Here is a 14,751-nt window from a genome sequence, read left to right on the forward strand (position 1 = left end):
TTCAGGATCCAGACCACTTTACACACACAGCAGCAACCTGGCAATGTTCTGGTCTTATATGTTAATTCTTAGTCAGTCCTTTTAAGCACTCTGGTCGAAAAGGACAGTTCCATCACACTGACAAGCTCTTCTGACCTCACACGTGGCTACTTAATGTGCAAAGGATATGATTAGAAGTTATTTTTATGACTCCTAAAATCACATTCCTATCTTAACAAAAATATTTCCATAAATAGTCATATCACAGACAACGTATTGGATTGAAACTTCACAGATGAAGGGGGTATCCTTCCCAAATTACAGTATTCTGTCCGTACAGTTTTTACTGACATCACAAAATGAAAAACAATATTACATTTGTTTTCTACATCTCCCCACTGACCATTCTCGCCCACCAATCTGACCCATTCTGACCTTCACAGGACAGTCATGACACAGCCCTCTGGGCACACCACGCTGTTTATGGATATTAGGTCATATTTGGTTGAGACGATGATAAATGAGATTACAACCTATATTTTCCCACTCAAAAAGACAGCAAAAAGTTTGTTGAATTTCCAATGTGTTGTCACTATGTTTTCAACACTATAAAAGCACAACCAAATTCCAATGGAAAAGACCATGTCAGATTTTTGGTGTAATTGTCACCCAAATGTCTATCACTGCGTTTCAACCATTTAAAAGCACAGCAAAGTTAAAATGGGAATACAATGTTAGATATTTTGTATACTTATACAACATATTCATGTGTTGTCACTGTGAGACATTTAATAGCAGAACTAAATGACCTGGATTGCAGTTGAGATTACATTAAAAGTAGGCCTACATTGTGCAAGTGATCAATGGCATTCGAGATACTGTGCAGATTATTACAGCAATTGTGAAGATCTCCACAGGCCTGCAACGACCTATGCATGCTATCTTATATAAAGATAGTTACAGTAACCTCAATGTGGCCATGGATGTGTTACTCATTTTAAGGTTGAATGTTACAAATCAAATTGTATTGGTCACATACACACATTAGTTTGTAAGATAGCCTTAACTCTAGGCTATTTACTGTATTACAAAAGTAATATTGAATTGTGTTTGGTTGAAAACAAATCCAAATATCAACATTTATAGGAGATGTATCTACTGCTTGGATAGTTCCATCTCAGTCACTGCCTTAATCCCATTCTTTAAATTGTATTATAGGTTGAGTTGGAGATGTGCATCCAAGATATCATTTCTTAACTAAACAAGCTAGTAGGCTATTTTTTGTATTTCAAAAGTGATCTTGAATTGTACTTGGTTTTCAATGCAACCAAATATCAACATTTGAAGGAGATTTTTATTTTGCTTGGATAGTTGCTTGGATAGTTCCACTGACTTAGTCTGGCTTTTATTCCAGTTTGTCTAATTATTAATTGATATGTTGGATTCACATCTTCATCTCAAACAAAAATCTAAATTAAAGAATAGGACTTAATCAAATCAAACTTTAAATGCACTTTAAATTAAGTTTGATTTGATTTTAGTCCTTTTCTTTAACTTTGATTTTTGGTTGCATTGACAACCAAACACAATCCAGTATCATTAAATATAAATTTTGAAATCAACCAGATCTTGAAACCTTAGGCCTGTTGTATTGTATTTTAGTTCAATTCTAGGTTAAATTGAAACGATAGCTGTTGATGACTTTGCAAATGCTATATAGGCCTAAATAGCATCATTGATGATATACAGTATGGGTGATAAAGTATGGTTACATTTAATTTGCTCTGTTAAACCTATCCTTTGGAATGACTTTGATAGCAACAGTGAATCTATTTAGTTTAAGTGGAGACCTCTCAATCATTTTCACGATAGCACATTGGTAATAGTCAGTGACAAATATCATAGCTAAGCAGGGTTGTACTGGGTTAAAAACCTGGATGGGAAACCAAAGGGTAGCTGTAGATAGATACATTCTGCAGTAGGAGGAGCTGCCCAGCCTTTAGTTTGTTTTCTGATAGTGGATATAATGTTGAAGATCTGACAGTGTTTTAAAGGTAGAAATTCAACATATTTTATACAAGGTTTGTCTGTTGAAATCAGGTTACCATGATGACATAATCCTGTGGTTGAAATACCAGCCTCAAAACAACAAATCCAATGTATTTTCCACCTAGATTCCACATCACAAAATACATCGAACAATGACTCTGAAACAATGTTGATTAAAGCAGTTTGTGCCCAGTGGGAGGTGATTTCCTGGTAGCCTACATTTGTGTGTGCACCTGACTAACCAGGTGTGGCAGGGATTACAGTGGGATACTAACTGTGTTGAGACAGTTGGCTATGGGCTCAGACTGGGCATGATTACCCTGGATTCCTATCTTAGCCCTGATGTATGCCCACAAGTATGACCTGTCCAATGTATGACAGAAGCTGTGGTATTCAATATGTCTAAATGTATACGATCCAAGCAGAGCAAACAGGTTTTTATGTATGCTTTGGTATGAGTAGATTAGGCACTGAGAAAATACAGTATGTCTAATTTAGCATAAAGATCCCTGTTGTGGTTCATTAATTTCCGTCTGTGTAGAGTATCATAATCACAATCATGTGTCTCTTCTGGGAAAGTTGACAAGTACGTACCAGAAGAGGAATTCAAGGTTATAAAATACACCTCACTGGGAAATGTTCAGCTTTGGAGCGAGGGGGGAGGTTTCAATTCTCGCAAAGCACGCTCCCTGATGTCACTTTGCTCAGAAAGAAGATTAACAGAGGTATTAGTGAAACTATAAACATAACATCTCAATGTACCCTGTATTTTATGACTTCTGGTGTCTGCTGATAAATCACAACTATATTCAAACTTGTATGTAATTGCAATTCAGTATGGACCGTTGGTTTGATCAATTGGTTTGATTTATTATCAAAATGAACTTAGAACTTGTAGATGACTTTATATCCGTTTTTCAATTCAGTAAATAACACGTCTGTACATTTAGAAACACAAGACAAGGGAATCTTTACAGGACACACGGAGGAGAGTGTGGTATGTGTCTGTGAACAAGAATAGTTGGATAGTTGGGAAACAAAACAAAGTAACTCAACTAGAGAACATGGGCAGCTTCCTGTCTCTGATTTGACCCGTATCTTAACTCCACTGTTGCCTGTTGCCTGTAAACATTCATTAGACCTACGGTGGAAGAGGTTGAAAAAGACACCTGACAAACTTGGCCCCAATTACCTTGATGGGCTTAGTATTATGTGCATTTGTGTGCGTGCGTGCGTGCATCATTCACTTAATGTGACCATCTGTGTGCATGAGTCCTCCAATCCTACTTGATCCGTTTAGCTCCTCAGTCTCTCTAGCTCCGTTTCATTGGGGAGGACTGCATAGCTTCCAGAAGCCTCAGCCGGACTGCACATACACGAAACCCAGAAGAATGTTAAAAATTATAGACAGTCGGTGTGAGCCATCTATTGAAGAACCCAGTAAAGAAGATGGATTGAGAAGCTGAATTGCTGTTAAGTTTTTGTAAGATACGCACCCTGCTGAACACACAAGTTTTCAAAGGCAATCAGACATACGCACCAATGGATGAGCAAGACTATCCACACGTAAGAGGTTAAAGATTTGGTTCTGTATCTCTTTATTGAAATTACATCGTAAACGAAGAACTTAAATCAAAACTATTTTTCCGACATCTGGACGTAAAAATGGGCTGTTCCCCATCCAAGGGTCAGCTTTTCCCCGGTGTCGCAGATGGGATCCACAAGGATCCGCTGCCAGGACCACCAAAGTTGGGTGACATCAAACCTGTTGAGGGAGAAAACCAAGATATTAACGATATGGATATTGACAAAGAATTAGAGGAATTCTCATTATCAGAGGTGAATCCTATGGCCCCTCTGGGCAAAGTGTCGGACATGGCCCCCAACACAGCTGTTGTGTCAAACCCAGGGGCTGTCTCTGAAATCGAGGTCAAAATGACGTCTAAGGTGAGAGACATACAGAGTGAGAAATTACTGGAAAAGCAGGTGAAAAAGGTAGAGCAGCGAAGGAAAAATAAGAGTGTCAAACAGGGTTGCCGAAAAGAAAAGGAGATAAATACCTCCATCATGCAGGGGAAGCTGGACCTCCCCATACACATTGTGAGAGCTCACCAGGCCGCCTACAAATACCTGAACCCCAACATCTCCAAGTGTGAGACCCTGCTGGAGATGCTGGACCAGGTCGCCCAGACCCACCTCTCCCTGCAGCCCATCATAACAGTCATTGTAATGCTCTTCGAGGAGGTCAACCAGGCCCTAGAGGAGATGGCTGATGATGGCGAGCTGATGCTGAAGGAACATGGCAACCACATGGCCTGGCCCTCCGAGACAAGGGCCCCATATCCCATCCCGGCCAAGCCCAGTGCTGACCCATCAGAACCCCCGCCAGACCTGCTGCAGCAGCTGCTCCAGGATTCCACTGAAAAGTTTAAGCTGGTGGGGAGCTCGGTCCAAGGCCTGGGAGACACCGCACTGCAAGAGGCGGCAGACTACTTTGCCTCGCTATCTAAACTACTGGGCAAGACGCTGCAGGCCAAGCGAGCGGTAGAGGAGCGTCTGAGCCAGGTGCTGGCACGCGTGGAGGCAGCCGCCAAGTGCAACCTCGATGACTTGTCTCTTCACAGCGAGGACAGCGGCATTGGGGGAGAGAATGAGTCGCTGAAGGGATCAGAGCGTCAACGTCGCCAACGGGGGAGTTCTGGGCCCGGTGGCAGTGCTCGCCCCACACCCCTAAGCCATTCACCTGACAAGGTATGCCTTAATAAAAGTGAGGAGGAAAATGAGGAAGTGGATGATGATGAAGATGAGGAGGATGAAGAGAGATCAGGGAGGGTGCGGTCCAACTCTTCCTCGTCAGACCCCATTCAGACCCCCAAGCGCAGTGAGAGGCAGCCACCCAAACAACCCCAGACCGCTGCCCCCTTGGGCAGGCCAGTGAGACCGCCACACTCACAGTCCATAGAATCTTTCGATGTTCAGGAGCTGCAACAGAAAGATCTGGACCAGCGGATGGGAGACGACACTCTGAGGAGACACTCTTCAGGAAGGAGGAAGGTTTCTAGATATGAACTCAAACGGTCCGCGAAGGCAAACCAAACACCAACTTCTCTACCAGCGATAGCACCACAACCCCCTGGCCGCAACTCCGTCAAAAGACTCATAAACACATTCAGTGGTGGGACGGATGTTAGACAAGTCCAAAGTCTCACTAGTACACACCTTAGGGGGTCTAGGAGGAGTGAAACTCCAGGTCCTCCCTGGCCAGTGGAAGGCAGGGAGGACCTAGATGTGGACTACCTGCCCCCACCTCCCCCTGAGGTCCTGATGGACAACTCTTATGAGAGCAACGAGGAGAACCCGGATGATCAGGGCGGGGAAGAGGAGGACATCACCAGTAGGGGCCACCCTGTGCCACACCAAACAAGCACCACCTGTCAGCGCCTGAGGGCCTCGTTGCAGACCATGACGGTTCTGCCCAACCGTGGCAGTGTCGGACCAATCAGGCAAGATACCATGGTGAGGGGAGATCATCAGGCTACATCGCTATACAGTCAGGCCTGCAAGATCATCCACCTGCGCAATGCAACTGAATCCACTCCTACGAGACCTGATCAGGGGGTTCGAGGACCCCTTAGAGCTGGGGTGAGCCTCAGGCAAGGAAGCAGCAACCACTATGGGGGGGAGTATTACCCCACCAGCATACCACCAACCATCCCAACAGTCTACAGAGTTCGCCTACCACCCTCTTGTCCCTCTATTCAACAAGAACTACCAATCCCCCCTGCTTTATCACAGCCTAATCCACCTTCACGTCCATCCTCACCCCGGGTCCTGAGATTGAGCACAGAGAAGAGTGGTGAAGAAGACAGGTCACCCTCAGTGTCCTTCAATGATGCCCGATCGGTGTTCTGTCAAAATAGTCAATCGAACTCCCAGATCTGGACCCCCTCCTGTAGCTCTACGCTACCCAGGGCCTATGGTGAGCCCTCCCGGGGAAGGCTGTCCACACGAGGGTCCCAGACTGTCAGTAGGCGCAGCCAGTCTGACCAGAGACCCAGCCTGATGACACAACAAGACGAGTCCCTTGTCCCAGGCACATCACAGGCCAGGATTGGAGGAAGTGCGTCAAATATCACCAATAACAGTGAGAGGTGAGTGTCTCCCTTTACTCCATGGGTCTCGCTAAAAGTTCAATGCACCTTACGTGATGATCAAACAGGCTCCGGGAGGCGTCCGCGTGCACCATCGTGTGCATGTTAAGTTTGTCATTTTAAAACGCAAATTGATCATTTGAAAACCGATTTGCAATTATGTTAGCACAGCTGAAAACTGTTGTTCTGATTAAAGAAGCAATAAAACTGGCCTTCTTTAGACTAGTTGATATCTGGAGCATCAGCATTTGTGGGTTCGATTACAGGCTCAAAATGGCCAGAAACTCACTAGTCTATTCTTGTTCTGAGAAATGAAGGCTATTCCATGCGAGAAATTGCCAAGAAACTGAAGATCTAACCAGAATAGAAAGAGGTGGGAGGCCCCGGTGCACAACTTAGCAAGACGACAAGTACATTAGAGTGTCTAGTTTGAGAAACAGACGCCTCACAAGTCCTCAACTGGCAAAACACCAGTCTCAACTTCAAAAGTGAAGAGGCGACTCCGGGATGCTGGCATCTGTTTTTTAACCCAATATCCTGTTAGCAGTGTTTCCATCACCATCACCCACACACCCTACCTACTGGCTCCAGATTTAACTTGAAAACCACATTTTGGCATAATCCTGAACAGATTAGCTCTCCTTCCCCACTGCATCTCTCAGCTACCTGGCCCGCTACCCCACATAATCCAACCATGCACTGAAGCCTATTCTTTTCCTGTTGTTTTATAGGATGGTCAAGGGTCTTGTGACGGAAGGGGAGAACCAATCAGATCCAAGTGATGCTGCTCCTACTGACTTGAACCCTGAGCAGTAGTTCATGGCAGCCTGCCAGGGCAGAATCTACCAAGCGAATTAGAGGGTGATGATTGAGCATAGAAAGGGATTATGGATTAGGACTCTGAAAGCTAGAGGTTTTCCGTCTCTTCTAATGAGAGAAGAGGTTTATTCTAAGAAAGTGTGTTAGGTTGCAATTGAGAAAAATACTAAATACATGTGTTGGTTCTATAACTTCCTCTGAAATCTTAAGTTTTACAGTAATTACTGAAAACGTTATTCCAACAACAATAAAATGTACTAAATTAGGATTTGTTGAAGATTAATAATGATATAATATATGATAATAATAATATTTGCAATCTGTCAATACATTGGTGAAAATAAAAATTTATGATTGACTATGACTAATTATATACTGGTAAAATTATTTGTTTCCTGTTCATGTCATACTGTTTTTGAATTAGCATTTGTGTTTGAACTGTTGGCATTTTTGTTATACAGTAACTACAGTGTTTGCTTATAAATGTTGTTTTATTATTATTGTTATTCATAGTCACCTTTTTTGTATTTTGTTTAATTCTACTTCTTTCTAACTTTGTTCCTAAGAAATGTTGTACATTTTTTTGTGTCTGTGCTTCATGAGCAGTGACTTAAACAACACATTACCTCACCCAGCCATAAATAGCTTCCTGATTCCTCTCACATACAATTCTCTGTGAGCATGAGTCCCAGTGTCACATTTGTCGAAATGATTGGACCAAGGTGCAGCGTGCGTAGAGTTCCACATATTTTAATTAATAGAAACTCGACGGACGGACAGCTACTCGTGTGCACACAGACAACTAACTGTAGACAAGATCCCACAAAGCACAATGAGGAAATGGCTGCCTAAATATGATCCCCAATCAGAGACAACGATAAACAACTGTCTCTGACTGGGAACCATCCCAGGCCAAAATAAACCATTAATCACCTAGATGACCCACCCTAGTCACTATCACGCCCCAACCAACAGGGAATAAACAGCTCTCTATGGTCAGGGCGTGACACCCAGTGGCATTATGTACCCATTATTTTAGAGGGGGCACAAAGTATGTGAGGATTGAGGGGGGTAGTCAAACACCTGAAACAGCCTTTTCCATAATAATTATGCATAATGTTTACCTGTTCAATTGAATTAATGATACACATTGATTATTTAAGAACATTTATGCCTTACGAGTTTAGTACAACTGCCACACTGGTATACAGTATCATGATCCAATAGTTAAAACATGCCAGCTAAGACGCTTAGACAACTTGATTAACTTGATTGATAGCCTGAAACGGCTTGGTAGCTAGTTAGGATGTTGGGAGATTGGGAACCTATCCAGCTGTCTAGCTAGCAAGCTAGGTGGCTAGTATTACAGATACACAACACAATGTATTAGTTTTATTTATTCAAGAAGGAATCAATATGGGACATACGGTAGCTTGATCAAATTAATTTACAAATATACCTCCTACGAGTCCTGCCCATCACCTGCAGCTAAAATCAGATCCAACCCCCGTGTGTGTCACTCGACACTCTCTCTCCTCTTCCACTGATGATAATATCTGCACGCACTAGATACTAGAGTATCTAGAATCCTACCTAGCATGTCTTTGCTCCGTGGTGCACCTTGGAAGGAACCACTTACTAGGGAGAATGGGGAGGTATTCTTTGTCTGGTCCAGTCAGTGCGCACCCTCCACAAAATACAGCTGACAGATCTCGTTCTAAATAATTGTGATAAAACGTGGGCTAAAAAAAATCAAGTTTAGTTATTAATAAATAAATCAAATGTAAAAGGACAAATCTGAGGCGGCACATGCCCTTGTGCCCCCTATGGGCATGACACCTCTGGCATGACAATCATTATAGGTTATATTCTGTTGTTATAGGTTATACACTTGTTTTTTAATTGACCTGATAATGGAGTATGTCTTCCTCAGGAAAGAGTAAACTGCTCATTTTCGAAAACAATTTGAATTGATACGGAATTTGAATAATCTATTTACTATATTGCAGAATTTAAAAAGCCATACAACATATGTTTTTCAACAACAGGTTAAGGTAAATAATATCAAAGGCTGCACTGAAATCTAAGAGTACAGCTCCCACAAACTTTTTATTATCAATTTCCTTCAACCAATCATCAGTAATTTGTGTCAGTGCAGTACATGTTGAGTGCCCTTCTCTATAAGCATGCTGAGTGTCTGTTGTTAATTTGTTTACAGAAAAATAGCATTATATTTGGTCAAACACCATTTTTCCCAAAAGTTTGCAAAGAGCCGGCAGCAAGCTGATTGGTCAACTGATATAACCAGTAAAGGGTGCTTTACCATTTTTGGGTAACGGAATTACTTTGGTTTCCCTCCAGGTCAGATTAAAAATAGGAGTGGCAATATAGTCCGCTACCATGTTCAGTAGCTTTCCATTTAAGTATTCAATACTGAATGCTGATTGGTTAAAAGCGCATTCCAGGCTGTGTCTATTCCACAAATTAGCACCGGTTAAATCTATAACGTTAAAATACCTATTTACTCTGTTCCATCTGACTGCGCAATCCACTGTATCATCAGCTCTCCACTATAAAAATAATCTAGACATTATCTCACATTTCTTTTACACTAACATTTAGTTTTCAACAGCAGAGATTTGTATAAACCCTGCTGTCTGTCTCTCCGACATTTACAAAATTGTTTAAATGTTACATTTCAAACTGTCCCATTGCAATGACCGTGTAGGAGTCGGGACGAGTGTTTGACGTAACTAAATTAGTTGGCTAGCAAGCAAGCAAGGGATAAGAATGTTGCCAGCCAGTATGGCAATTGAACATTTAGAACGAACACTGGGTCGCGTCCGTAAACACAGAACAAAAAGACTGAACGACTGGGTCGCATCTCTGGCAACAGAACCAATAGAACGAACGACCAGCCGGCTTGGGTAGCAACCCTAGATTTGTTTCGGGACTATATCTGGAAGGAAGGGTGAAATAGTAATGACTAAATAACGTTTTTAATTATAATATGTGAATCATTATTTAATTACGTTGGTAACCTGTTGTATAAAAGTGATAATGCCCTAGAAGCCTGTGTTTGGTGGATATATTGGCACGTTTTGCCGGACCGAGACAAACAACACCCGTGCCGATAAGTCGTCCAAACACCGGCTTCTCGGGCATTATCACTTAAATGGACAACAATCATTTCCCCACCTCAACCACACTAACTCAACCACACTTTCTTTTCAGCACCATGGAGTGAATCCTTACCACTGCTACACCTGGCTATCAGTGGAGCTTTGTCTGGTAGAGAAACAGTTAATTCATCTTCATTTACTGCCTTTAAAAAAAACATAGCTGATATGGCTGACTTGCTTAAACAAATGTGGTTTGACTGACAATTGAGATGTACAAACTATGGCATAAGAGGACAAACATGGGCCGTTCTTACAATATTCTCCCTGTATACCAAGTCAGAACCGTAGGATAAATAAAGGGTGCATATAAGCAGACAATGAAAGCTCTTATAATATTTGATGATGGCATTTCTCTAAAACAGGCTATAGGCTACATGTGCGCCACCAAGTCAGAACAGTAGGCTAAGTTATGAGGAGGAAAGGGGCCACATTTTTAGGATGAGGCACATGGGCTACAAACAGCTTACTACACAACATACACTTAGTGTTACTTTATTAGCTACATTATACAAATCTCCCTGGCATATTACATAATTTATGCAGCAGCATACAATACATTTTTGGACTCGCCGTGTTGTGCTGTGCTCACTTGAACAGGAAGGTTCATCAATGTCTACCATTCATCAATGTCTACCATTCTCTGGATTTATGGCGCTTTCAAGACAACTGGGAAATCTGAAGAAAAAAACTATACTGAATCATGATGTCAATAATCTTCAGGTCGGAGCTCTAGAAAGAGGCCATTGGCCACTGGATTGACAGTATGTCCAATGTTAAATGTTTATCATTTTAAGCTTGGAAAAGAGACCCTTAAACCCAGACTGATTGCTTTGCAATGTTTTCAGTTAGACACTGATTTCTTCCAAACCATTCATTGTTGAATTTGCGATTTTCAACTTGTTGTCTAATGTTCATGTCCAATGGCCGATGAGCACCAAAACATCTTATCTATAATTTCTCTTCATAATTTCTCCATAATCCTTTATGAAAAGGATTGAAAAGTATTTGCAAGTAGTTTGTCTACTTGATTCGTGATGATAACTGCTAGCTTGCTAGCCAAGATTTTGAAAGTATGATGTTGACATGATCAATACAATTAAAGCTACGGTAGATATAATGTGTTTTAACGTCATTTTATGACCTTTAGCCTTCTAGAATGGGCATTTCCAATGTAACTCTATAACAGCACCCAAGGGGCTTGAATTTTCGAGCTCTCCCTTTGATTTTGTGGTGACTTTAGTATCCTCGTGGCATCAGAACACTGAGCAAATCACAGCGCAAATAGAGATAATTACCAAACCCTACGCTCTGTATTCTCTGCTGGCTGCCCCTCCACCACAGAAAGCACTGAGCTAGGCTGAAACGCCTGCATTTTGGAGCTGCCTTACTCAAGAAAGCAAAAATGACATCATGTTTATACATGATTTATACGGCTTTATTAACTATTTTATTTATTTATTTTACATTGTTTACAAACTGATATGTGACACTTATTAATACCAAAATATTTGGGTTGCCTGTTTTATATATATATAAAGTAACAGTCAAAAGTTTGGACAGAACTACTCATTCAAGGGTTTTTCTTTATTTGTACTATTTTCTACATTGTAGAATAATAGTGAACACATCAAAACTATGAAATAACAAATATCATGTAGTAATCAAAAAAGTGTTAAACAAATCAAAATATTTTAGATTTTAGATTCTTAATTCAAAAGGCACTCGCACATCTGAGCAATCTTTTTTGCAGGTGCATGGTAACAGTTGAACAAGATGAAGGAAAAAAGAACCCGCACACTGCTCTTGATAGTATCACTGATCTTTAATAAGCTTACGTATCGGCCTCACGGCCTTCGTCAGAGCTTTTGTGAATTTCTTTAAATTAAGCACCCTTATGTAGACCTGGCCCCACCCACATCCGTTCCACACATGAAAAGGGGTTGGAGGTGAAGGAAAAACAAATAAGTGTTAAATATAACAATATGCATTTCATAAATATTCAAATAAAGTGTGTAAATAAGACGTATTAAACACATCTGTAAAACCACAATGAGGACATAGACCTACCGAGCAAGTTTTCATGAATTATTGGGTACATCATATGAAAAACATCAGAGTAATCTGAAATGGGGGCATAATTCATATTCTCATTTACAACATAACATACATAGGCATTTCATCATTAAGACCTTTAGGAAATAATGTCTGGAGGGTAAAAATCCAAAAGCATTCTCTTTTACTCAGATTATTATTAATCTATCTCCTCCCCTGTCTGATATCTTAACTTTCTCTATGCCACAAAATCTAATGGTAGAAATGTCATGCTTTAGGTCATTCAAATGTACTGCAACTGGATAATCCCTGTCATTTCTCCTGATTGAACTTTTATGTTCTCTGATTCTCTGTTTGAAAGAACGAGAGGTTTTACCTACATAGCACAGCCCACATGGGCATTTAATAATTTAAATAACATGGGTGGTGGAACACGTAATGATGTCATTTATTTGGAACTGTTTTCCTGTATGTGGGTGGCAGAAATATTCACACTTCATCATATTGTTGCACTGTGCGCATCCTCTGCATTTATAGCTACCATTTGGAAGAGGGCGTAAAATAGATTTTAGATTCTTCAAAGTAGACACCCTTTGACTTGATGACAGCTTTGAACATTCTTCGAATTCTCTCAACCAGCTTCACCCGGAATGCTTTTCCAACAGTCTTGAAGGAGTTCCCACATATGCTGAGCACTTGGTGGCTGCTTTTCCTTCACTCTGCGGTTCAACTCATCCTAAACCATCTCAACTGGGTTGAAGTCGGGTGATTGTGGAGGCCAGGTCATCTGATGCAACAATCCATCACTCTCCTTCTTGGACAAATAGCCCTTACACAGCCTGGAGGCGTGTTGGGTCATTGTCCTGTTGAAAAACAAAGGATAGTCACACTAAGCACAAATCAGATGGGATGGTGTATTGCTGCAGAATGCTGTGGTAGCCATGCTGGTTAAGTGTGCCTTGAATCCTAAATAAATCACAGACAGTGTCACCAGCAAAGCACCCCTACACCATCACACCTCCTACTGCATGCTTCATGGTGGGAACCACACATGTAGAGATCATCCGTTCACCTACTCTGTGTCCCACAAAGACACGGCGGTTGGAACCAAAATTCTCAAATATGGACTCATCAGACCAAAGGAGAGATTTCCACCGGTCTAATGTCTATTGCTCGTGTTTCTTGGCCCATGCAAGTCTCTTCTTCTGATTGGTGTCCTTTAGTAGAGGTTTCTTTGCAGTAATTTGACCATGAAGGCCTGCTTCACGCAGTCTCCTCTGAACAGTTGATGTTGAGATGTGTCTGTTACTTGAACTGTGTGAAGGAATTATTTGGCCTTTAATTTCTGAGGTTGGTAACTCTAATGAACTTATCCTCTCCAGCAGAGGTAACTCTGGGTCTTCCTTTCCTGTGGCGGTCCTCATGAGAGCCAGTTTCATCATAGCACTTGATGGTTTTTGCAACTGCACTTGAAGAAACTTTCCCATTTGGCAGATTGACTGACCTTCATGTCTTAAAGTAACTTGGGACTGTCATTTCTCTTTGCTTATTTGAGCTGTTCTTGCCATAATAATGACTTGGTCTTTTACCAAATAGGGCTGTCTTCTGTACCTTGTCACAACACAACTGATTGGCTCAAGTGGCCGGGGACTTTAATGCAGGGCAACTTAAATCAATTTGACCTAATTTCTATCAGCATGTTAAATGTGCAACCAGAGGGAAAAAAATTCTAAACCACCTTTACTCCACACACAGAGACACATATAAAGCTCTCCTTCCCCCTCCATTTGGCAAATCTGACCATAATTATATCCTCCTGATTCCAGCTTACAAGCAAAAAATGAAGCAGATGAAGCAGATGCTAAGACTGGAATTTGTTGAAAACAAATTGGCTCCCTATTTATAAAGAAGATGGAGAACAAGCTAGGAAGTTAAAATACGGGAATTTGGTGCAGGTAAAGCCTACTAGTGCAAAAATAATATTGCTATTTTGTCAAAACGATACAACATCAAAAATAATATCCTAATTTTGAACTATTGATTTTTAAGCACCTCTAGTGGTAAAGGAATGTGCTTTTTATCAAAACATATATTTTTAGGATGTTTAATTACATCATGCCTACTCAATCATTAATTCCATTTAATTCAACCATACATACAGTGTAGGCCCTCCGTGTTATTTACATGTCTAACCCATAACTCAATTCCACATTCTTGAAATGTCTAACAGTGGGGATCGTAAGGGCCTGCTTTTTCACACATTTATAGCTCCAACAGTATTATTTACCAGGGAAAGTTGTCATAGATCCTTCTGCACCTAATCCTCTACTCTGCCAGGGTCCTGTGTCACTTAAAACTGAGTAGGCATACTGACAGTTGTAGCCTCCATTGCAATGCACACCTCCTCGGCATTGGTTATACACTTATAACTAACATACTCTCCTAGTGCTTTCGGTTACATTTCTTTGTGAACCCCTCCTACCTGCCAACTTTAGGGAGTGTCATACTTCGCTATCAAT

The 14,751-nt window shown here is 41.2% G+C and overlaps 1 protein-coding gene across 1 annotated transcript; it reads left to right on the forward strand.

Annotated features, from left to right (window-relative positions):
* The first annotated feature begins 3,313 nt into the window (after nucleotides 1-3,313).
* On the forward strand, nucleotides 3,314-7,595 carry LOC112250499. Its single transcript, XM_024420694.2, has 2 exons — nucleotides 3,314-6,179; nucleotides 6,911-7,595. The coding sequence occupies exons 1-2, from the start codon at nucleotides 3,694-3,696 to the stop codon at nucleotides 6,993-6,995; spliced, it is 2,571 nt and encodes an 856-aa protein (XP_024276462.1). The 5' UTR covers nucleotides 3,314-3,693; the 3' UTR covers nucleotides 6,996-7,595.
* Nucleotides 7,596-14,751: the final 7,156 nt, after the last annotated feature.

This window comes from Oncorhynchus tshawytscha, linkage group LG05 (assembly GCF_018296145.1).
Source record: "Oncorhynchus tshawytscha isolate Ot180627B linkage group LG05, Otsh_v2.0, whole genome shotgun sequence".
NCBI classification, from domain to species: domain Eukaryota; kingdom Metazoa; phylum Chordata; class Actinopteri; order Salmoniformes; family Salmonidae; genus Oncorhynchus; species Oncorhynchus tshawytscha.